This window comes from Megalobrama amblycephala, linkage group LG20, assembly GCF_018812025.1.
Source record: "Megalobrama amblycephala isolate DHTTF-2021 linkage group LG20, ASM1881202v1, whole genome shotgun sequence".
NCBI classification, from domain to species: Eukaryota; Metazoa; Chordata; class Actinopteri; order Cypriniformes; family Xenocyprididae; genus Megalobrama; species Megalobrama amblycephala.
Genome location: NC_063063.1, coordinates 2981424 through 3005362, shown reverse-complemented (window position 1 = coordinate 3005362; position 23939 = coordinate 2981424). Strand labels below are relative to the sequence as shown.

At 34.4% G+C, this 23939-nt stretch overlaps 1 protein-coding gene across 1 annotated transcript in view; it reads right to left on the bottom strand.

The window, feature by feature from the left end:
* Positions 1 to 459: 459 nt before the first annotated feature.
* The window catches only part of LOC125255481 (ras-related protein Rab-26), a 100146-nt gene continuing 76666 nt past the window's right edge, over positions 460 to 23939 (bottom strand). Inside the window, exons 6-9 of the mRNA XM_048170772.1 lie at positions 6235 to 6300; positions 5990 to 6046; positions 5688 to 5764; positions 460 to 1015 (exon numbers count right to left, since the gene is read on the bottom strand). Of these exons, the coding sequence (XP_048026729.1) occupies positions 913 to 1015; positions 5688 to 5764; positions 5990 to 6046; positions 6235 to 6300 (303 nt within the window). The 3' untranslated portion in view covers positions 460 to 912. The remainder of the gene's footprint in view (positions 1016 to 5687; positions 5765 to 5989; positions 6047 to 6234; positions 6301 to 23939) is intronic.

Here is a 23939-nt window from a genome sequence, read left to right as displayed (position 1 = left end):
ATACACACATAGTGTATAATAAAGTGCAACCGGGAATATGATTATGGAGCGTCAATATGTATATGGATGACTACTTTTTTTTTACCATTCATGTTAAAACATTTTATCATGTCACATGATCTGTTCATGAGCCATAAAATGATGGTTCATACACAAAAAAGAGGCAAATTTAACCTTAAAACTATGAAAGATTAAAAAAAGTTACTCAAAGATAAAAAATAATCAGCCATAAACATAAAAAGCCGTGTTCTGGGCGAGAAACAAAACAAGAAAATTAAGTCTGTTTCGTTTCATAAAAGAACATTTACAAAGAAAAAAAACATAATTTCTCTAATGTAATTTTAAAGCATTTCCATACATATTTCAAAGTGTGCATCAGGTCTCATTTTGCAAGAATGAGACTGAAAGCACAGAAAGCTCCATTTTATAAAAAGATAAGTCTTCGCACACAATTAATTCTCTGTTTATCTTATAGCGGCACAATATAAGTTAGTGTATGACTGGGTTCAAGTGAAGCTGCCACAGAAAAGCTCATCATTAGCTTAGGAATGAACGATTTGTACATGATGCGAGATCTGACACAACTGATCATGAGTGTTGAACATACATTCACAGCTGCTTGGAGAGGTGGGTCAGGAGAACAATTCGAGAGTGTGATGAAACATCTGCATTTATTGGGAGAGTAAATATTTACGCATATGCCTATTGCATTCTGACGACTGCTTCTCTGTTCGCTTTGTGCCGTTCGCCATTGTTTGCGAGCTGTGAATTGCATGAAGGTCAAAAGAAAGAATACAGCGTTTGAAAATGAAAGTCTCCGGAGACACGGAATATCTGACAGTCATCTAATTTATGCGAGAGAAGAGGATGAAAGTGGAAAAACACACACACAAACAGACAGACAGACAGAGTTTAGGAGCGACAGCAGCCGACTCCCTTCATCTCCTTGTTAACATACTCCTGCAGCTGAAACTTTGGCTCGTTAGGCTCCTTCATCTCCCTGTGCTTCAGTTCCCTGAGAGATGGGGAGGGAGACGTCAGTTTCCTTTTTAAACTCAGGGGGGAATTCACTAAAAATGACTTGTGCCTGCTGTTTATTTGCACATGCTGTCTGTGCTGTTTAAGCACAAGATTCAATGAAGGAATTAGACAAATCTGGTAACGACGCAAACACTCTCACAAATTAGCACTGAACACAAATTGCACTGTGCGATATCCCTCTTTGAGGATGCAGCGCATTACTGTGATCTGATGCACTTTAAAGGGTTAGTTCACCCAAAAATGAAAATTCTGTCATTTATTACTCGCCCTCATGTCTTTCTACACCCGTAAGACCTTCGTTCGTCTTCAGAACACAAAGATATTTTTGATGAAATGCGATGGCTCAGTGAGGCCTCCATTGCCAGCAAGATAATTAACACTTTCAGATGCCCAGAAAGCTACTAAAGACATATTTAAAACAGTTCATGTGACTACAGTGGTTAAACCCTAATGTTTTTGTGTGCCAAAAAACAACAGTAATAAAAAATAAATAAATAAATCTTTATTCAACTGTGACAGGACAGTCGTCAATGATTTGTGCTTTTCCTATTCCGTTTTGCTTTTTCCAATCCGTTTATGTTGTGGTTTAGACGCTAATTCAGGGCATTATATGTAACGTTAGTATGTTTTGAGGAGGGTTTTTGTGTAGGGAGGTTTTTCTTTTGGTGTTTATTTTGTAAATATTATGTGTGATGTAATGAAAGGCGTTTCAGGCCCAGTACTTCAATGAGTGACAGGGTAAGCTAATTAATGTTGTTTTTCTTTTCTTTTTTTTTGTTGAACTTTGGATCCAGATGATTTTTTTCTTTTTTTCTTATGCCTGTTTTTCTCTTATGCGGCTGCCTTAATGCATTTTGATTCATTCTTGTTCCTGCATAAGATTTATTGCATTGCATTTAATTATCTGAATTATTTAAATATTTGATTTATCTGTCACTCATTTATTGTTGTGGGGTAACTAAAAGGCAAATGTTTCTGGGCTTGAAATGAATAGTTGTGATTTATTTGTTTATTTTTTCACTCTATTTTTCTTTTTTCCTTTGAGTTGAATATGATGTACTGACTTGTAATGTAATATGATTGGAGTTGAACTTGAATAGAAAACATTTAAATCAACTTCCTTGTGGTTCCTTGTTCTATTTGATTCATATAATAGGGTTGATAATGTCATTCCTGTATGTAGTGTCTCTGATGATGAAATTAATTTAATAATTGTAGTGGTTTTTACCACTGGCGCCCGAACACAACCTTTTAAGGCCAAATACCGTCACACAACAATATAGTGATGGGCGATTTCAAAACACTGCTTCATGAAGCTTTACGAATCCTTTGTTTTGAATCAGTGGTTCAGAGGACGAAAGTCACATGATTTCAGTAAACGAGGCTTCGTTACATCATAAGTGTTTTGAAACATTTCGAAATTTCAATGGTTCACGTGACTTTGGCAGTTTGATACAGACTCCGAACCACTGATTCGAAACAAAAGATTCGTAAAGCTTCGAAGCTTCATGAAGCAGTGTTTTGAAATCGCCCATCACTAGATATTGTTTTTCTTGGCAGACAAAAAGAATTCTCGTCACTTCATAACATTAAGGTTGAACCACTGTAGTCACATGAACTGTTTTAAATACGTCTTTAGTAGCTTTCTGGGCATTTGAAAGCCATCGGATTTAATCAAAAATATCTTAATTTGTGTTCTGAAGATTAACGAAAGTCTTAAGGGTGTGGAACGACAAGAGGTTGAGTAATTAATGACAGAATTTTCATTTTTGGGTGAACTAACCTATTAATGGGAATGTCTAGCATCTGTGATCCGACACCTAAATCAGCTGTTTAAATGGCAAAAGCAGCATGTATAGATAATGCTTTTCTCCATCATATATCAGTTACTTCTGCCAAACCTGCAACATTAATCTCATTTTGGGAATAACACACTCAAAAACATGACATTTTTTAATCATTTACAATAAAAGGTGTGTTTGCACTTAAACAGAATTTATATATGCATTTTGTAAAGCTATACTAGCATGTTTAGATGTTGGTTAATGAATAAAGCCCAGTGCACACTGCACAATTTTGGCCCTGATTTTATTGAGATGAATTAAGATGCATCTTTTTGTGCTGAAATACCAACACACTTTCTCATTAAATCTTGTTCAAAATAAATCCCCCTAACCCTAATGGCATATTATTTATTCTTAGTTATTTATTTATTAAAATCCTAATTATTCCAAACTTTTGCATTGGCATTGTAAATGTAAATACTTTTTTAGCTGGTATAAACTCATATAAACTGGTTAAAGGGTTAGTTCACCCAAAAATGAAAATTCTGTCATGAATTACTCACCCTTATCTTAATTTGTGTTCTGAAGATGAACGAAGGTCTTACGGGTGTGGAATGACATGAGAGTGACAATAAATTACATTTTTGGGTGAACTAACCCTTTAAATTGGATTACGTGTGGTTAAAGTCCCCGTAAAGTCATTTTAAAGTATGTGTTCTGAGTTTGTCACACCGCAGAAAAATGTGTTATTAACCACCCAGCCAAATTTGAATAATTAAAAAGTAAATGGAGTTATCAAAATCTCGAAAAAATTAGCAGTTTTCTCTTCTCTCAAAAACTGGGGGAGTGTCGGATGTCGGCGCTGAAACCACACCCACTCGCAAGAGCTGCCATAGCAACTGACAAATGTCTAATGAGTCAAACATACTGATGCATCTAAAAGAATCACGTTAGAGGGTTGCAAATTTTAGTAGAGTTACTGTGCACACACGGCAACATACACTCATTGGTGGGAACGTACTGACGACTGTTGTCGTGTCGACAAATGACCGCGAGACGGGAGGATGAAGGCCGGGACGGGAGAGACTGTCCGGCCCCATATCATCGGTTGTCGGTGGGATGGGAGGAGGAAGGCCGAGGCGGGAGATAGTCTGTTCAGCCCCATTCACCAAAAACAGCAGATTATCAGTGAATCCCAGCTGTCTGATTAAATTCTGTAAAACTATCCGTTGTAGAATGACCACTTTAGATACAAAATTAATCCACCCCTTCTTCATTTCATCATTTTAGGAAATTTAAATAAGGAGACCGAGCTGTATGTATATTATAAAAACCATGTAACGCGTAACGAAGGCATTACTAGCTACATGTGCAAAGGGCTGTATAAATGTAATGACACTCAAGATTGAGCGAGTGAACCGCTGTAGCGTTAGGGGCGACACCACGCATGCATCGACAGTTATATAGTGTTAGAGGCGGGGCCATGTTCGGGGGCTCCAGTGTGGCATCTAGGGCTGTCAAACGATTAATCGTGATTAATCACATACAAAATAAAAGTTTGAGTTTGTATAATATATAGTACAGTCCAAAAGTTTGGAACCACTAAGATTTTTAATGTTTTTAAAAGAAGTTTCGTCTGCTCACCAAGGCTACATTTATTTAATTAAAAATACAGTAAAAAACAGTAATATTGTGAAATATTATTACAATTTAAAATAACTGTGTACTATTTAAATATATTTGACAAAGTAATTTATTCCTGTGATGCAAAGCTGAATTTTCAGCATCGTTACTCCAGTCTTCAGTGTCACATGATCCTTCAGAAATCATTCTAATATGCTGATTTGCTGCTCAAGAAACATTTATGATTAAATTCAGCTTTGATCACAGGAATAAATTACTTTGTGAAATATATTCAAATAGAAAACAGTTATATTAAATTGTAATAATATTTCACAATATTACTGTTTTTTACTGTATTTTTAATTAAATAAATGTAGCCTTGGTGAGCAGACGAAACTTCTTTTAAAAACATTAAAAATCTTAGTGGTTCCAAACTTTTGGACTGTACTGTATGTGTGAGTAATGTGTGTAATTAATATGTTTATAAAAATACACACAAATTAATGTATATATTTAAGAGAAATATGTTATTTATGTACAAAAAATGTATTTATATATAATATAAATTATATAAAAATATAAATAAATACATATACTTGTAAATATTTCTCAAATATATACATGGATGTGTTTGTATTTATATATACATAATAATTACACACAGTACACCCACACATATTAGGCAAACTCAAACTTTTATTTTGTATGCGATTAATCGTGATGAATCGTTTGACAGCCCTAGCGTCATCGGACCCTCGTTTTAGCTCCGCCCAAAAAATCCTGAACAGAGAATTGGTGAAAAACTGTTTAACGCTCTAACTTTACAATTTAGCACTACACAATTCACAGTCTTTGTAATATGTTTCAGCAATACATTTGTAACATTTAAAACGTGTTTAGAGACAATTCTCAGAATTGACTTTACAGGGACTTTAATGTATAAGATGCTGTTTTTTGCACATGCAAAAATCTGTGTTTTCACCAACAGGACACATTTTTCCATAAAATCTTGTAAAAGATATGTGTTTGAAAACTGTTGTGTTCCATGGTAAAGATAGATCAGTGCATCAGGCCCACACAGAACATCCTGAATTTGGAATGGCATCGCCTGCCGTGTGTGTGTGTACGTTTATAAGTTATTGTGGCTAATTTGACCATGTTTTCAGCTGCCAATAAGAGTGTGATACTCTCAGCTCTATTTTCCCAGATGGAATCTGTGCCTGAAAACGAGTGACTTACTTGGCCACAGCAGTGAAGGCCAACTCGACATTCAGACCTGATTTAGCACTGGTCTCCATGAAGGGAACGCCATACTCCTTTTGAGAGAAAGAGAACACTTGTCTTATTCCTTCCTTACAATATGCAGACACAAATGAACCCTAAACATAATGCATATTACATTTACAAACAGTGGGATCAGTGCTTCAGTATTCCCTTAAAATGCCCCTATTTTATTTAAAGGTTGCTATTTGTTTTGTTTTTTTTTTGTCTGCATGACCCAAGAATGACCGTGTGAGTGTTTATGTGTTGATATAACACACCTTGGCCAGTTTCTCACCCTCCTCTCTCTTCACAACCCTCTCATGTGTGGCATCAGCCTGAAAAATCAATTAATCGATCAATGGATCAATCAATAAACAATGCATTATGTATTAGCTTTAATCAATGTTTTCTATATAAATTATTTATGAATTGATGCCATAAGTGCACGGCGAGTCCAAAGGTCATAAGGTTTCAGATGTCGAATAAGTGAAGTATCTTTAATATTGCAGCATGCTTTACTCACCTTGTTACCCAGAAGCATGATCACTACATTCTGCTGAGCGAACTCATGAATCTCTGTGAGCCAGGCCTGCGAAAAGAGAACAACTGACAGCAATTGTATTGTAAATTTACAGGAAATTACCATAATTTTAGATGCAGGACTTAAATTACTCTATATCTAGTTTAGGGTACCGATATAGTTCACACTTGAATATTTTCCAATATAGCAAGAGAGGGCAGGTCATTTCAAGGAAGTTTTAATCAATAAAAATTGCTGGGGTGAATTTGCAGTCACCCTAGAAAAGAGATATAATAAGGAAAATGGCATTCAGGAGAGGAGAGAGAGACAGAGAGGGTGATGAATCTCTGCGGACCTCAGCTTAATAAATGCCTCCTGTTAATATTGAGAGCAGGGAATCATAGCAGTAATAAAATTCAATGACACAGTAAGGGTCGGACACTTCCCGAGTCTCATCATCATCATCATCATCACCACCATCACCACACACACTCAGAGTAACATGTTCAATAGTTAGAGATGTTGTTATTGCTCATACTACAGTTAACTCCCAACGCTCAGTTTGTCCTGCACCGTTTATATCTACAGGTATATTCAAATTTAGAAGATAGTTCCTTATTAGCTTATCAATAATTACCTATTGAGATTACCATCATTAATAACTATTAACTAACGGACAAATAGTAAAGAACATTATCATGTTTCTGAGACGTAATCAGTCATCATTTTTACTCTTAATATAGTTATAAAATGCATCATTAATTATTCAAGTGTTAGCTAGACACTATGCAGGAACTACTAGTGATCAGGACCATTATTTTAAAGTGAAAGACATCTTTTTCACTTTAAAATGGTCAAGATCACTAGTAGTTCTTGAAGAATGACAAGGTAATTGAGTAATTAGTGATGCATTTTATGACCACGTTGAGAGTAAAAAAGGACAATCTTCAAGAACTAATAGTAATCTGGACCATCATTTTAAAGGTGCCTTAGAACCAGTTTTCACAAGATGTAATATAAGTCTCTGAATGTGTCTGAAGTTTCAGCTCAAAATACCCCATAGATTTTTTTAAATTGTTTTTTTTTATCTGCCTATTTTGAAGCATCATTAAATATGCACCGATTAAACACGCGGCCCCTTTAAATCCTCGTGCTCCCCGCCCCCCGAGCTCTTGACTATAATACAGTGCATTTACAAAGTTCACACAGCTAATATAACCCTCAAATGGATCTTTACCAAATGTTCATCATGCATACTGCATGCATGGGATCATGTGAGTAAAGTATTTATTTGGATGTTTACATTTGATTCTGAATGAGTTTGATGCAAGCGGCAACCTCCCCCAGTTTCTCGTGAAGCCAATACGGAAGTAACTTAAACTGCGATTCATCGACTGGCCGCTAGGGACAGGCTGCAAAAGGGAGCAGAATCTCATTGACCATAATGTTAAAACAGCCAAGTTTACAGCAGAAAAAAACATGTTTACACTCTGGTTCAAATTGTGTTTTGGTCTATACTGCTAATTTTGCCCTTCATGACAACTCTGAGGGGGGTACATTTTTTTATAACTCATCCGTTTAAATTATATTAAGCCTTAAAGTTCTGCATAATTAAGGGCGTGGTCACTTGAGTGACAGGTGGCGCTACTGTCTGTGAGCCGTCATGTACCCTCAGCTAATTTCAGCCACTGAATTTGGCATCTCAGCCGTAATTGTGCCTTTTTTCTGGATTATTTTATACAATATATGGCTTGCTGCATACTCGAGACAGATGTCAGTCTGTGTACATGTGCTCGCATGCGGAAGATAAACGTTGTTGAATCGTCGTGGCATTGGCTAAAAGTTTTGTTCCTGAGATTTACTACAATGACAATACAAGGACGATATACAACTCCGACAGCACTGCTTGGATATAACTAAAACTGCTGCACTATTTTGAAAAAATATACTTTGGACACGTGCTCATTAGTTTGAGAGAACATTTGAGAGTTATACAGATATCTGGTACCTATATATGTACGTATAGAGTTTTACATTACAAACGCTGCTCAGATTGCATCCTTTCTTGAAGAACGATGATGGAGAGCAGATCATTCCGAAGATGCAAACGATGGATAAAGATTTCATGGATTTAACGCTTTCATGAACAAAAAGTATTTTTTTTTATGTTTTGAAATGGACATTTTACCCAAGTGCAACGGATTGGATTCATCTCGCGATCTCTTTTTCATTAAAGGTATGAAGTCCCAGTTGATTTTTTTGTGTTATTTGCACACCCCACACAAATTAATTAGCCTACTGGTGTTAGAGCATCTATAACGTTATCTTAAAAAACTAGATTGACAGTAAACCTTTAGTACTTTCTAATGATATTGTTATCTTTATTAATATTTTAGATAGTATCTAAGATAGATATGCTAGGCGGGCGTGATTTCAGCAACAAGTCACATGGGCTCCATCTACGTTCCACCTCTTTGCCCATTTTCAGTTATCCGGGAGTGACGTGCGGTGACGCGCAGCTAAGATGGCCGCGGCCTCATTTACGCGTCAAAACTGCTGTTCAGAACTCTATGGGTGACGTCACGGACACTATGTCCATATTTTTTTACAGTCTATGGTTTGATGGTGCTCCGTGGCTAACGGGCTAATGCTACACTGTTAGAGAGATTTATAAAGAATGAAGTTGTGTTTATGAATTATACAGACTGCAAATGTTTAAAAATGAAAATAGCGACGGCTTTCGTCTCCGTGAATACAGTAAGAAACGATGGTAACTTTAACCACATTTAACAGTACATTAGCAACATGCTAACGAAACATTTAGAAAGACAGTTTACAAATATCACAAAAAATATCATGTTATCATGGATCATGTCAGTTATTATTGCTCCATCTGCCATTTTTCGCTATTGTTCTTGCTTGCTTACCTAGTCTGATGATTCAGCTGTGCACAGATCCAGACGTTAATACTGGCTGCCCTTGTGTAATCCCTTGAACATGGGCTGGCATATGCAAATATTGGGGGCGTACATATTAATGATCCCGACTGTTACGTAACAGTCGGTGTTATATTGAGATTCGCCTGTTCTTCGGAGGTCTTTTAAACAAATGAGATTTATATAAGAAGGAGGAAACAATGGAGTTTGAGACTCACTGTCTTTTCCATGTACTGAACTCTTGTTATTTAACTATGCCAAGATCAATTCAATTTTCCATTCGATGGCACCTTTAAAGTGAAAAAGATGTCTTTCACTTTAAAATAATGGTCCTGATCACTAGTAGTTCCTGCATAGTGTCTAGGTAACACTTGAATAATGATGCATTTCATGACCACGTTAAGAGTAAAAAAAGACAATTGCTCACATCTCAGACACTTTAATGTTGTGATTAGTCATTAATTAGTAATTCTTTATAATTTGTCATAGTTACCCATTAGATCTTAATGATGCCAATCTCATTCTCTAATTACTGATTAGCTAATAAGGAACTATCTTAGTCCTATATTTGATATTACTTACTGATTAGCTAAGCTTGTTTCTATATTAGTTAATAGAAGTAGCTGAAGTGTTAATGTAGTTCTACTCATTAGTCCTGCATTACTTCCTGCATAGTTACTTATTAATGGCGGACCATTATTCTAAAGTGTTACCAAGAATTATAACGTCAGAATTGTAAGATATAAACTCACAATTGTACGTTATAAACTCAATTGTGCGAAATAGTCAGAATTCTGAGATATAATGTCAGAATAGCACATTATAAACTCGCAATTGCGAGAAAAAAAAAGTCAGAATTGTGAGATAAAAAGTCACAGTTACCTTTTTTTCTTTTTTATGGCAGAAACAAGCTTCAATACAGACATGCACTAGTTTTCTTTAGCAAATACAAAAATGGACTGTCTTGCAACAACATGAAGCAACATGACAGGATACAAAATCCATATTTCTACAAGACACTTCACTTACAATATTCACTTTAACTGCCTTTTCACCCTTTCATAAACATATTCTTTTATGCTTATGATTATGTAACACTGTGAAATAAGTTTTCAGCAACAAGCAATTTGTCTGTCCACAATGACCAAAAAACTTCTAAACGACATGACAGCAAATCAGAAGATAATTGGGTAATACTTTTGTTAACATTAGTTAAAACTCTCCTATTACCCTCAAAATCCAGTAATGCCGGTTTGCCAGTGGGGTCAGTTTGACCCCAGCAATTAAAATCCTCCAGAATATGATTTTATTTTCAAAGGTTTATGTATCAGGTACTTTATGTTTCTCCATTGACTACTCAAATAGCTCTCTAAATAAAACAACGCCCCCCATCACCCTTTCTTTCAGATGCTTTGCATCAAAATGGCCTCACATGCAAAGAAATTGCTGCAAAGCGATGATGGCTATGTGTCTTTCTTTAGAGGTAACCATTGAAGACGTAAGAACACAATGACTGGAAGCACTTTTTCCTCCTGACTAGAACTTGTTTGCACTTTCCCATGTGCTGATGTGATTAGTAAAATTATGCTAGCTGATCACCTTTTACCAGGACCTCAAACAGGTCCTTTTTTTTTTTTTTTTGCCAACATTTGCCATACATTTTTGAAAGGTAATGTACCTCCTTGTGGTTGAGAGACAACGGGAGAGAAAACACTAAAATTTCATTCTGAGCAGGATGTCTCAAAATTAGGATTCTCCTCATCTATGTTTTCGTGAGAATTATAATAAGCTCTGCAAAGGCACACAGTCCCTCCAGTGGAAGTTATTCTCTACATCACTGTTTCTGAACTCCCTGAAATGCCTCCTTTGTAGTCTTGAGTTTTCTTCACATTTTTCCTCATTTAAATAATTCATACGCAGAATAAAGGGGCGGGGCCTGGTTGAGTTAGTTAGTAGTGTGTGGAAACTGGCAGTTATGGTAAGGGGCGGGACAAAACCCAAACATGCTCGAATTGCTCGACCAATCACAACACACTGCTCCAGTCGACCAATCAGAGCACATTGTGCTTTTCAGAAGGAGGGGCTTCATAGAGACAGGAACTAAACATAGCGTTACTGACAGACTGGGAAGAGAGGTGCTGCAACAATGGAGAATATGAGGAAAATAAATCAACATTAAAACACGAAAACCTGTTCTAGTAGACTTTAACAAAATCAAGACCTTGAAAAAAATAGAGCAAAACAGGTCATCTTTAATTCATTAGCTAATGTTAACTAACAATAAGCAATGCATTTTTTCAGCATTTATTGTTTCTTAATGTTAATTAATAAAATTGTTCACAGTTTGTTCATTTGAGTTCATAGTGGAATAAAATGTACTATTATTGATGAATTATCCTTAACATTAAGATTATTAAATGCTGTAGACGTATTGTTCATTGTTAAGTTTATGTTAATGAATGTAGTTAACTAATGAAACAGTATTTTGTGTATAATATCGATGTGTGGAGTTGTTTTGGACCTGTTTTGAAGTCTCTTATCAACTTAAAAGGCCTGAAGAGACTGTTCATTATCAGCTTATTTCATGGCTGTCTACTGAATAAATGAATGCGAGGACATGCACATCTTCGAGCTCTGCAACAAGTGTTCACAGGCGGATTCATCACAGCATGGGTTTTTCAATCACATGCGTTTGTGACAATGCATGCAGAAGACCAAGTCTGGGTGAAATCTCGTCAAGTGATTCCGCCAGATCCTCTGGTTCGGTTTGTCCCAGATCTCGTCGCTTTTGCTTGTGCAGAACGGACCCTTTGGTCTAAATAAGTCCGCACTCCCACGCTCTCTTACCCTGACTCATCATCACAGACTCTGGAAATGGGTCGCTCTCTCCACGTCTCTGAAACTCACTCAGCCTCATTTGCATTTAAAAAGCGTAACAGTGCTATTTAGCAAAGGCTTGTACTATATCAGTGCACATATTTATTCCCCCCCGGGCCTGAAACAAGCGAAAGAGAGGCGTTTGATCCCCCTACTATGTTTGTTTCATGTTCTGCTTCCAGGCTTTATTAAAGTACAATCAACATCGGTCCATAGATGCGCTTGATTTTCTTTCATTTAGGCCAAAAATATATTAATGAATGCAGGAAGACTGTCTTGAATGTTTGATTTGTGTTATTCTGTCTAAAAGGGGCACGGCACATTTCAAGAGCCTTCTGGTCAATGTCATATCACACAAACTTTACAGGGTCTGTTTTGTTTTCATAGTTAAAACACATTATTTTTAGGTTTTTACATTCAAAATAGTTCAAAAGATTTTTGATTACATGATTATGCACCTTGAATACAAGTCTCTTTGGATAAAAGTGTCAACAAATACAGAAATGTGAATGTATTTTTTAATTTTGTGGTTTGTGGCTTTAATAATGTTCTCAGAATGTTGACATTATTTAAACATCATTCATGGAATGCTTTTTTCTGCAACACAGACCTTCGTCTAACACTTTTAAATGTTACTTGTTTCAGAATGTTCAGAGAACATTCAAAAGTAACAATCCAATAATGTTTGCAAAATGGAATGTTTCCTTTAACGCTTGGAATGTTTCCTAACATTTTCATAACTTAACAGGAATGTTAGCAAAACATTCTCAGAACATATTTTTGTTAACTGGGTTATTGATTATTGGCCAATATTAGTTTTCAACCCAAGGGCTGGGTAAATATAGGACAGAACACATGTTGGGTTAATTTTACCCAGTATATTGGGCTGTTTACTTAACCCAGCATAATGAGATGATTCATTTTTACTATAATTATTAGCTTGCTTATTTATTTATTTATTTATTTATTTATTTATTTATTTGCTTCATATATGAATTCATGTTTACAGATGAACTTAAATCCTCTAAACTTTTTTTAAATACTCCACACAACCACTGGTTTGCATGATAATTCCTTTATTTTTGTTTTTAATATATATTGCAAAAACTACCCAAACACTGGAAGACAAAAAAAAAAATAAAAAAAAAAATAATAATAATAATAATAATAATAATAATAATAAAAAAAATAAAATAAAAAAAGGCTCAACCCAGGACTTGGGCAGAAAAAATAACCCAAGATTTAGATTCCCTTTGTTTCCCTAACAGTAATCTTTACTGTAATCTTTAATCAGAAAATTTATTTTTAATACTGTACATTATAATGTTGTGATGCCTAAATTCATGCATTTAAAAAAAAAAGACTGATTTTAGTTAATTAATATTTATTCTTACTTCTAATAAAATGCAGACAAAACAGTTTTGCATTATAATATCTGCCATATATCAGCTATCGGCCATGAAAATAATTGACAGCTCATCAGAATCAGCAAGATTTTTATTATCAGTGCATTGCTTTTAAGATATTCACTTGTTGCAGAATATATGTATATTGTGCACATTGTGTTGTTTATGATTTAATGTGTGGTGTTTTTGACACATATTGTTTGTTACTCTACGTGACCTTGTGAATTGCCCTACAGGGACAAATAAAGTGTTTGAAATGAAAATTGAAATGAAATCACTACCAGAAGAATGTGTGAAGTAACAATACAGTTCAGTTCTTTATCAGAGATTTTCTTTTGCTTAGAGGTGACCGCAGCATCTGTGTTTGTAGCGTGACGGTCAAAAACTCTCCTGTTGGATCACGTGTGACTGATAAACCAGTCATTTAATGGCCTTCACCACATTAAAGCGCTTTCAGAGTTTCACAACAGCCTGACACAGTTGGCAGAACCTAGAAAACGATGTAAATGAATCCTGTCTGTTGCAAAATTCCCACTTGATTGACATTGCATTAGATATTAAAAGATAATAAAATTGTTAAATTGTTTAAAATGTACACTCTAAAAAAAATGCTGGGTTAAAAACAACCCAAATTGGGTTGAAAATAGACAAACCCAACATATGTTTTCCCAACCTGTTGGGTAGTTTTATTTAACCCAACTATTGTTTAAAAATGACTATATGTCTGGCTTAAAATGAACCCAAAAATATGGCACATAATTACTAGAGGCAACAATAATAATCAAAAGGTGAACATTTATTAATAAGCAATTTAATACATGTTTATTGTTTAATTATTATTCATTAAACTTATTAATGTTAATTTTATAAACATACATTTAAAAAATATATATTTTCCAACATATTTTGGGTTCATTTTAAGTGAGTAATACAGTAATTTTTAAACAATGGTTGAGTTATTTGTTTTATATCAGATGAGTAAAAGATCAGTGAAACTGCCGATTGCTGTCCCGTTTTTAACAACGCAGACAAAACACAAAGCAAACAACAGACCAGTTACATAAATGACAAAAAAATGATATAATTTAAAATTAAGACGAGTGTTAGTGGAACATGTTCATAATGAATGTGAAAGTAAATGTAAAGTAATGTGCAATATTCTATAATATTTACTTACTGACTTCAAGTTGCACTTCTTCAAAGTCATATTTAAAAACAAAAGTAACAGTTTCAATATCATATTAAATGATTTCCCTTCACAACTTTGGTGATAACTTGAAAACTCATCTGCAGTTTCTCACAGGAGACACAATTGGACAAGTGGTCAAGCCTTCAAAACCCTGGATAAATAAACCTTCTATAAAATTTTATCAGGAAATATAATATGAGTTGTGTCCTGTGGCAGAAACAGCAACAAAGACACAATTTAAAATCATATATGTTCTGTTAAAAAAACAAAAAAACATTGTGAATAAACACTAAATTTCAGCCAATGCTATATAATCAACTATATTATCTTTATCTCAGGAGAATAGAAGTCTCAAATGATCTAATCTCATTTCTGTTGAGAGTTTTAAATTACATTTCATGTTTTAGTTAATATAGTTGTATAATATTTTTTTTGCAACTATAATTATGTAGTGGTAAATAAATGCATGGCAGAACAAGCACAGTCTGACAGAGCCACAGTAACTAAAGTCTCAGTCTTCTCAAAAACTTGAAGAGAATCAGCTAGTTATCATTTACATCAAAGTTATTCTGAATGTTCATTACAAAAGAAAGTGTATTATGTGGTTGCCATAAGTTTACCTGATGTGACAAAAACACTGAAGGTTGAGTCACGAATGTTCTTCTGTTTTCAGCTGCTCAGTAAGAGTGATGCATTGTTTGCTCACAGTCCTGTTCACACAATAGTGCCAAAGCAGCACAGCCAAGTCAAACTGCTGAAGAACAGATTCAACAAGCACTGCAGCAACGACTCACAAAACACTCGTGATGCTTTACAAGCTCTGCTGTACACAGAGTTTCAAAGTGCACTTCACAGGTGCATGAAAGAATTTTATTGATTTCTTTGTACAGAAACTATTTCTGATTCCATTCCACTCATTCCAGCCAAAGTTAAAGCAATATTTACTACTTACATTTTTACTTTTATAAGACAGAATTGGAAATGATAGGAAACTAAAATGTAGCTCAAACAGTAGAATGGTTCTGACAATGCCAAGGTCATTGGTTTGATTCCCAGGGAGTGCATGTATTGAAACAAAGTCAACCTTGAATACAATGTAAGTCACTTTGAAAAAAAACATCTGCCAAATGTGAAATGCTAAAAACTCTGAAGACCACTATAGTAATTCTGGCCAACTTTTCTTTCATAAATACAGACAGCAAACCCTCAAAACACTCAAAGTTTTTCCTATGCAATGTTTGATTTCAACTTTCAGAATTATAATGTAAAACAGTGATTTCAGCTGTTTGCAATGCCCTCTCTTCAAAACCAAACAAAATTGTAAGACACCTTGGATAAAAGCATGTGCCAAATGTTAAATGCTAAAACTTTGAAGACCACTATAGTTAGAAATTTTGGCCAAATTTTGGAATTTTTGCAAAATTCAGCCACATGCCGTCTTTAAAAATGCCTGCATTTTGAAAATCGCAAACCTTGAATGCAATGTAAGTCACTTTGGATAAAAGCATTCGCCACACTCTAAAAAATGCTGGGTTGTTTCAACCCAAATTTGGGTCAAATATGGACAAACCCAACCGTTGGGTTAAAAAATGCATTGGGTTTGCAATGGTTGGGTTTGTCCATTTTTTACCCAAACTTGGGTTGAAACAACCCAGCATTTTTTAGAGTGCATATGCATGAATGTAAAATGCAAACATTTCTGAAGACCACTTTTCTTTGATAGTGCATAAATACAGACAGCACAGCTATTTGAAAATGATGTTCAAACCCTCAAAGCATTCCTCAAAGTATTTATGCAATGTTTGATTTCAAAGTGCAGCATTTTCATGTAAAACAGCGATTTAAAGATACTGTGAGTGATTTCAACCACATATAGTACCATCTCTCCAAAACACAAAACAAAGCAAAAATACATGCACTGAAAAAATGCAAGTCTTGAATGCAATGTAAAGCACTTTGGATAAAAGCATCCGCCAAATTTGTAATGCTAAAAACTTTGAAGACCACTATAGTTAGAAATGTTGGCCAAATTTTGGAATTTTTGCAATATTCAAACACATGTCCTCTCTTAAAAACCAAACAAAATGCCTGCATTGAAAAAACCTTGGATGCAATGTAAGTCACTTTGGATAAAAGCATTTGCCATATGCATGAATTAGGGCTGCACGATTAATTGCACGAGAGCCGTAGTTCGTGGACAAGCTACGCAATATCGTGTTCATAATCGCAGATGAATCGCTTTCGATTACGAATGCGATATTGCGTAGCTTGTCCGCGAACTACGGCTCTGTATATTAAGTGCCACTCCATTTGAAAGCAGGTGATGGACATTTACCGTTAATCACAGAACCGGCTTTACTGACGAGACACGCATGACAAAAGCATGCGATTAATCGTGCAGCCCTAGCATGAATGTAAAACGCTAAAAATTTTGAAGACCAATTTTCTTTGATATTGCATAAATCCAGACAGCACGGCTATTAGAAAATTATGTTCAAACTCTTAAAGCTTTCCTCAAAGTATTTATGCAATGTTTGATTCAATGTAAATCAGCGGTTTAAAGATGCTGTGAGTGATTTCAACCACACACTCTCTCTCCAAAACAACACAAAACAAAATACATGCACTGAAAAAAGATGCACTCAAGCCTCGAATGGAATGTAAATCACTTTGGATAAAAGCATCAGCCAAATGCATAAATATAAAATGCTAAAAACTTTGAAGCCCACTATAGTTGGAAATGTAGCCTAACCTTGCTTTGATATTGCATAAATACAGACAGCTATAAGAAAATGATGCTCAAACCCTCCAAACACTGCGTCTGAGAGACTCACTCAAAACTGAATGGTTGCGTGAGGGTTTCAGAGGTGAGACAGATGAGGATGTGCATATCAGGAATCTTAATGTGATGGAGGCAGACACTGCTCCGTGCCACACTAACCAAGAGTGATGGATGAGACTTATTTACCAAAACCTCCAATAAAACATGACAAGAATATAAATGGAGGGGAAAAGGGATGTGGCAAGAATGCAGATAGATGAATGGAAGGATAATGTGAAGTTAATCAAAGTAAATGGAGATAAATACAACTGAGATGAAGAGAAGAAGAAACAATTATATAGAGTGTAATTCAACGTTTATAGATAAGAGCGATGGAACAAGTGAAATTAGTAAGATAAACAGAGGAAGAAGACAGAAAGAGCGAATGATGAACACTCGGCTCAGACCAAGCACCTGAAGATATACAGACTGATTATTCATCTTATTTAGCAACGCAGAGGGTGAGTAATGAAAGCAGTTTGTCAAACTGTAAGCTACTCATGATTCATGAAGTGGTTCAACTACAGTCAAGCTACAAACTAACTATTACGAATATCAGAGCAGAAGATCTCAGGCTCAAAAATATATAATCAATATCAGTATAAAGACACTAAAACATATCCAGTTAAATTATGGTTTAAAAAAAAACAGCAACATAAGAAGCAACAAAGATATTAAAATTGAATCTATTGTAGGAATATCCTCTTTTTATTATATGAAAATCTATAGTATTTACTACACAAAAGAATTATTGGTTTAACTTAAAAAAGTAAGTTACCTGGTTGCCTTTAAATTAAGCTCATTGAAATTAAAAATTTTAGTTAATACAATAAGGGCGATTGGTTTAATCAAAAGAAACTCAAAATATTGTTATCTGAACCACATTAATTATTGAAGTTGATTTATCAAAAGAAAAAATGTTGTGGTGATAAACCATAAAACATTTTTTTTTACAGTATACCAAAAACTAAATATATTGCTTTCACACAGATATTCGGTTTAGTGATTCTCTTGCCAGTCAGGTCTTTCTAATATATTGAATATTAAATGCATTTCAATGAAAAACAGCAGTGAGCGTAAACAAATCAAATGCATTTACAATTTACAAATTGCATTGGTTAAAAAAAAAAAATGCAGGAGATCTAAGTGCCCATAAGCAAAGATGGCAGATTTCAGATCATGTACTTCCTGCAATTGAACTGAATAGGAATGCTATAACGGACAAATTTCTCTGGTAAACCCTTGGCTTAGGGAGCCTAAGACTGTCCCAGATCCAAGCATCATTTTAAGAACAGATGTGTCTGTGATATCTGTCAGATAAGACATTTTATTCCCTCAAAACTGTTTACAGCTCCTGTACGACATGAAGATCCAGTGACGATCAGTATCAGTGCATCAAATGCATTATACAGCAGGCTGTTTAGTAGCAGCAGTGGCCAAAAGTGATGTCCGGCCTACAGTCTAAAAAATGCTGGGTTAAAAACAACCCAAGTTGGGTTGAAAATGGACAAACCCAGCGACTGGGTTAAATATTTGCCCAACATGCTGGGCAGTTTTGATTAAAAATGACTATATAGCTGGCTTAAAATGAACCCAAAATCAGACACATAGTTACTAGAGGCAACAGTAATAATCAAAAGGTGAACATTTATTAATAAGCAGTTTAATAAATGTTTAATTATTATTCATTAAACTTATTAATAATGTTCATTTATTAAAAATATTAATTCATGTTAATTTCCAACATAATTTGGGTTCATTTTAAGTGAGCAATACAGTAATTTTTAAATAATAGTTGAGTTAAATAAAACTACCCATCAGGTTGGGCAAACATTTAACCCAAACTTTGTTTTAAAAAAAAAAACATTTTCTGGGTTAAAATAACCCAATTGCTGGGCTTGTCCATTTTCAACCCAACTTGGATTGTTTTTAACATTTTTTAGAGTGTAGGAAAACTGAAAATAGATCTTTACCCTTATTCAAATATTTTTAAAAACATTTTTGTAAGCATACTGCATAGAATCAGATGTTTTATTTGTGATAATAATGCATGCCAAATTATATGACATAATATCTGGCCAAGCTGTCATACAAAGAAATAATGAACATCAGACACTGACTTCCATAATATTTGTTTTCCTACTATGGAATTCAATGGCTACTGTCTGGTTACCAATATTCTTAAAATATCTTCTTTTGTGTTCAACAGAAGAAAGAAACTCATACAACTTGAGGGTGAGTAAATGATGAAAATTTTTTATTTTTGGGTGAACTATCCCTTTAACCAAGTTTAGTGTTTTGTCCTTTGTCCTTTGTATTTTCCTGATATTTTTGCAAGTTTAATCAAACTTGTTGGGTCATTAAAACCAAATATTCCCTCCAGACATCATCACTTTTGGCTGTATATATACAGTACAGTCCAAAAGTTTGGAACCACTAAGATTTTTAATGTTTTTAAAAGAAGTTTCGTCTGCTCACCAAGGCTACATTTATTTAATTAAAAATACAGTAAAAAACAGTAATATTGTGAAATATTATTACAATTTAAAATAACTGTTTTCTATTTGAATATATTTGACAAAGTAATTTATTCCTGTGATGCAAAGCTGAATTTTCAGCATCGTTACTCCAGTCTTCAGTGTCACATGATCCTTCAGAAATCATTCTAATATGCTGATCTGCTGCTCAAGAAACATTTATGATTATTTTCAATGTTGAAAACAGTTGTGTACTTTTTTTTTCAGGATTCCTTGATGAATAGAAAGTTCAAAAGAACAGCATTTATCTGAAATACAAAGCTTCTGTAGCATTATACACTACCGTTCAAAAGTTTGGGGTCAGTAAGAATTTTTATTTTTATTTTTTTGAAAAGAAATTAAAGAAATGAATACTTTTATTCAGCAAGGATGCATTAAATCAATCAAAAGTGGCAGTAAAGACATTTATAATGTTACAAAAGATTAGATTTCAGATAAACACTGTTCTTTTGAACTTTCTATTCATCAAATAATCCTGAAAAAAAATATTGTACACAAACATTTTGTACAATTGTACACATTAAATGTTTCTTGAGCAGCAGATCAGCATATTAGAATGATTTCTGAAGGATCATGTGACACTGAAGACTGGAGTAATGATGCTGAAAATTCAGCTTTGCATCACAGGAATAAATTACTTTGTGAAATATATTCAAATAGAAAACAGTTATTTTAAATTGTAATAATATTTCACAATATTACTGTTTTTTACTGTATTTTTAATTAAATAAATGTAGCCTTGGTGAGCAGACGAAACTTCTTTTAAAAACATTAAAAATCTTAGTGGTTCCAAACTTTTGGACTGTACTGTATATGAGTTGTGATGAGTTCATCTGTCAATAATAAAGAGGAAGACTGCGTCTCACTGACTCGATTGACATTTACTTCCACCTCTGTCGCCACAATCGTCGCTGCATGGCTGGGGAACGTGTCTACTCATGCGTTTGGCTCTGAACACTGAATGCATGCGGTGAAGACGTGACTCACTCTTGGTTTCTCCCACACGTGTCACACTCTCCATGACCTCCCATCTGCTCTATACCTCCCAGTCTCATGCTCTGGTTCTCGGTCTCCGATTTCTCACACGGCTGGCGTCCAGGTTTCAAGGTTTCCGCTGGGCCTCCTGATGCCTCATGGCGGTGGTTTGGATCAGTGTACTGTATGTGAGTGGAGCGACAGTGTTTTCCTCTCCTCATCTTCAAGCACTTTACTCTGAATTCAGTCCAGGGTTTCCATTTCTTGCTTTCACTCTCTGCTCTCCGAGTTTGATCCTTAGCGACATTTATGGCCCGTTATAGCTTTGTTTGTCCACACACTCACACCTTCACGCTTTCTTTCTTTTCATTTTTTTGTCTTGCTGTAAATGTCCTTTAAATATAGTCAATATGTTTTATTAAAAACTGGCCTCATTTCTATGCCTTAATAAAACAAATGGATATATAATAAAAAATAAAAATACACTCCCATTCAAAAGTTTGGGGTGTTTATGCTTTTTTAATTGTCACCATTTTTTGATCAAAAATACAGTAAAATACAGTAATATTGTGAAATATTATTACAATTTAAAATAGCTGTTTTCTGTGTAAATATATTGTAAAATGTAATTTATTTCTGTGATCAAAGCTGAATTTTCAGCATCATTACTCCAGTCTTCAGTGTCACATGATCCTTCAGAAATCATTCTGATATGATGATTTGATTCTCAACATTTCCACTCAAACAGTTTTGCTGCTTAATTTTTTTTTTTTTTTTTTGTGGAAACTGATACATTTTATTTTTCAGGATTCTTTGATGAACAGAAAGTTCAAAAGAACAGCATTTATTTGAAATAGAATCTTTTGTAACATTATAAATGACTTTACTGTCACTTTTGATCAATTTAATGTGTACGAGTATTAATGTCATTAATAAAAATTATAGAAATATCTTACTGATCCTAATCTTTTAAACAGGGGTGTATACATGTTTCATTTTAATATTTTTTAATTTTTGTCTATTTTACTCACAAAAATGCTATAGAACTTTTGCTCAATCTGTAATGAACCAAATTTTAATCAAATTTTTCCAACATTTTTACAAATATTAATATCTCAGAATATTTAATTAGAGTATTAGTAGACGGTTAGTTTAGGATTATTAAAATAAGTTGACATGTAGTTGCACTCTAAAAAATGCTGGGTTAAAAAAAAAAAACCCAAGTTGAAAATGGACAAACCCTGTGATTGGGTTAAATGTTTACCCAACCTGCTGGGTAGTTTTATTGAACTCAACTATGGATTAAAAATCACTATATGGTTGGCTTAAATTAAACCCAAAATAGGTTGGAAATTAAAAATCAGACACACAATTACTAGAGGCAACAATAATGATCAAAAGGTGAACATTTATTAATAAGCAATTTAATAAATGTTTGTTTAATTATTGTTCATTAAACTATTAATAAATGTTCATTTATTAATCATTCAAATGTTCATTTTAAGTGAGCAATACAGTAAGTTTTAAAGGGGTCCTTGATTATGATTTCACTTTTTTAACTTTAGTTAGTGTGTAATGTTGCTGTTTGAGCATAAACAACATCTGCAAAGTTACAACGCTCAAACTTCAATGCAAAGGGAGATATTTTCCTATACAGAAATCGCTTTTTAAGGACTACAAAAAACGAATGGTAGGGACTACGAGCTTCTTCCTAAAATTTACATACAGGCCATGTTGAGCTGCTTTAGAGAAGAGGAAGAGTTGTTGTAGTAGAGTGTTGTTGTCATGCCGTCATTTTACGCCGGACTGCTTCACAAACGAGGGTCAATTCAACACAAAAGATGAACATGACGGCACATGCTAGTGGATGAGTTGAATCAACTCCACAGCAACAATTTTCAACACAAGTTGAGTTGTTTTTAACCCAGCATTTTTTAGAGTGTTAGTAAAATAACTAAAGTGGACTAAAAACCCAAATGCTACTGCTAACTTTTTTTTAAAAAACTTCTTCTCTCCAAAATGACCCAACTACACACCGCTCACATACTCTAATTAGGAGGATAAGAATGGATAAATCATCCTTCACTATTAAACTAATTTTCAAAATTTGTAGCTTTGCCCTTTCACACCCACACAATCCCATTACCCCCTTTTCAAATAAGCCAGCACATACAGTATATTGTTATAAAATAATAGCAATAAATGTGCTGGCAACTAAAATATTGTTATGGTATAACCTTTGGGTGAGACAGAATGAGGAAGAACCAGTGAAATCAAGCAGCGGTGCTGTGGGTCTAATGGTTATTGTGTTTAATGGCTCTATCAAAGCCTCAGTGTTACTGTAATCAGCCGCGTTGTTCGGCCACAATTGTGCGGCTGATTGCACGACATCTGAGAGAGCCGACTGAACTGATTTGCTAAAGTTACAACTGCAGTTTCATCATCTGAAGAAAATTAGACTTCTCGATTACAACCGGGAAACGAACGCAGCCGGAAGAATTCATAGTAATAAAACTAATTAAAACTTTGTACGAAAACAGAAGTGAAGAAATGATTAAAAATGTGTGTATGTGAGATGAATCAACATACGCATTTAATTCTCCAAACCATATAATCATTATCTGTGCTATTATGATTACTGATAGGCTAGTGCTATAGAAATATGTGACCATGGACCACAAAGCCAGTCATAAGGGTCAATTTTTTGAAATTGAGATTTAAACATCATCTGAAAGCTGAATAATTAAGCTTTCTATTAGTGTATGGTTTGTTAGGATGCCAAGAAACAACTATTTGAAAATCTGGAATATTGAAAAAAAATCTAAATATTGAGAAAAATCGCCTTTAAAGTTGTCCAAATGTAGTCCTTATCAATGCATATCCACTCACAAAAATATGTTTTTGATATATTTATGGTTGAAAATTTTCAAAATATCTTTATGGAACATGATCTTTACTTAATATCCT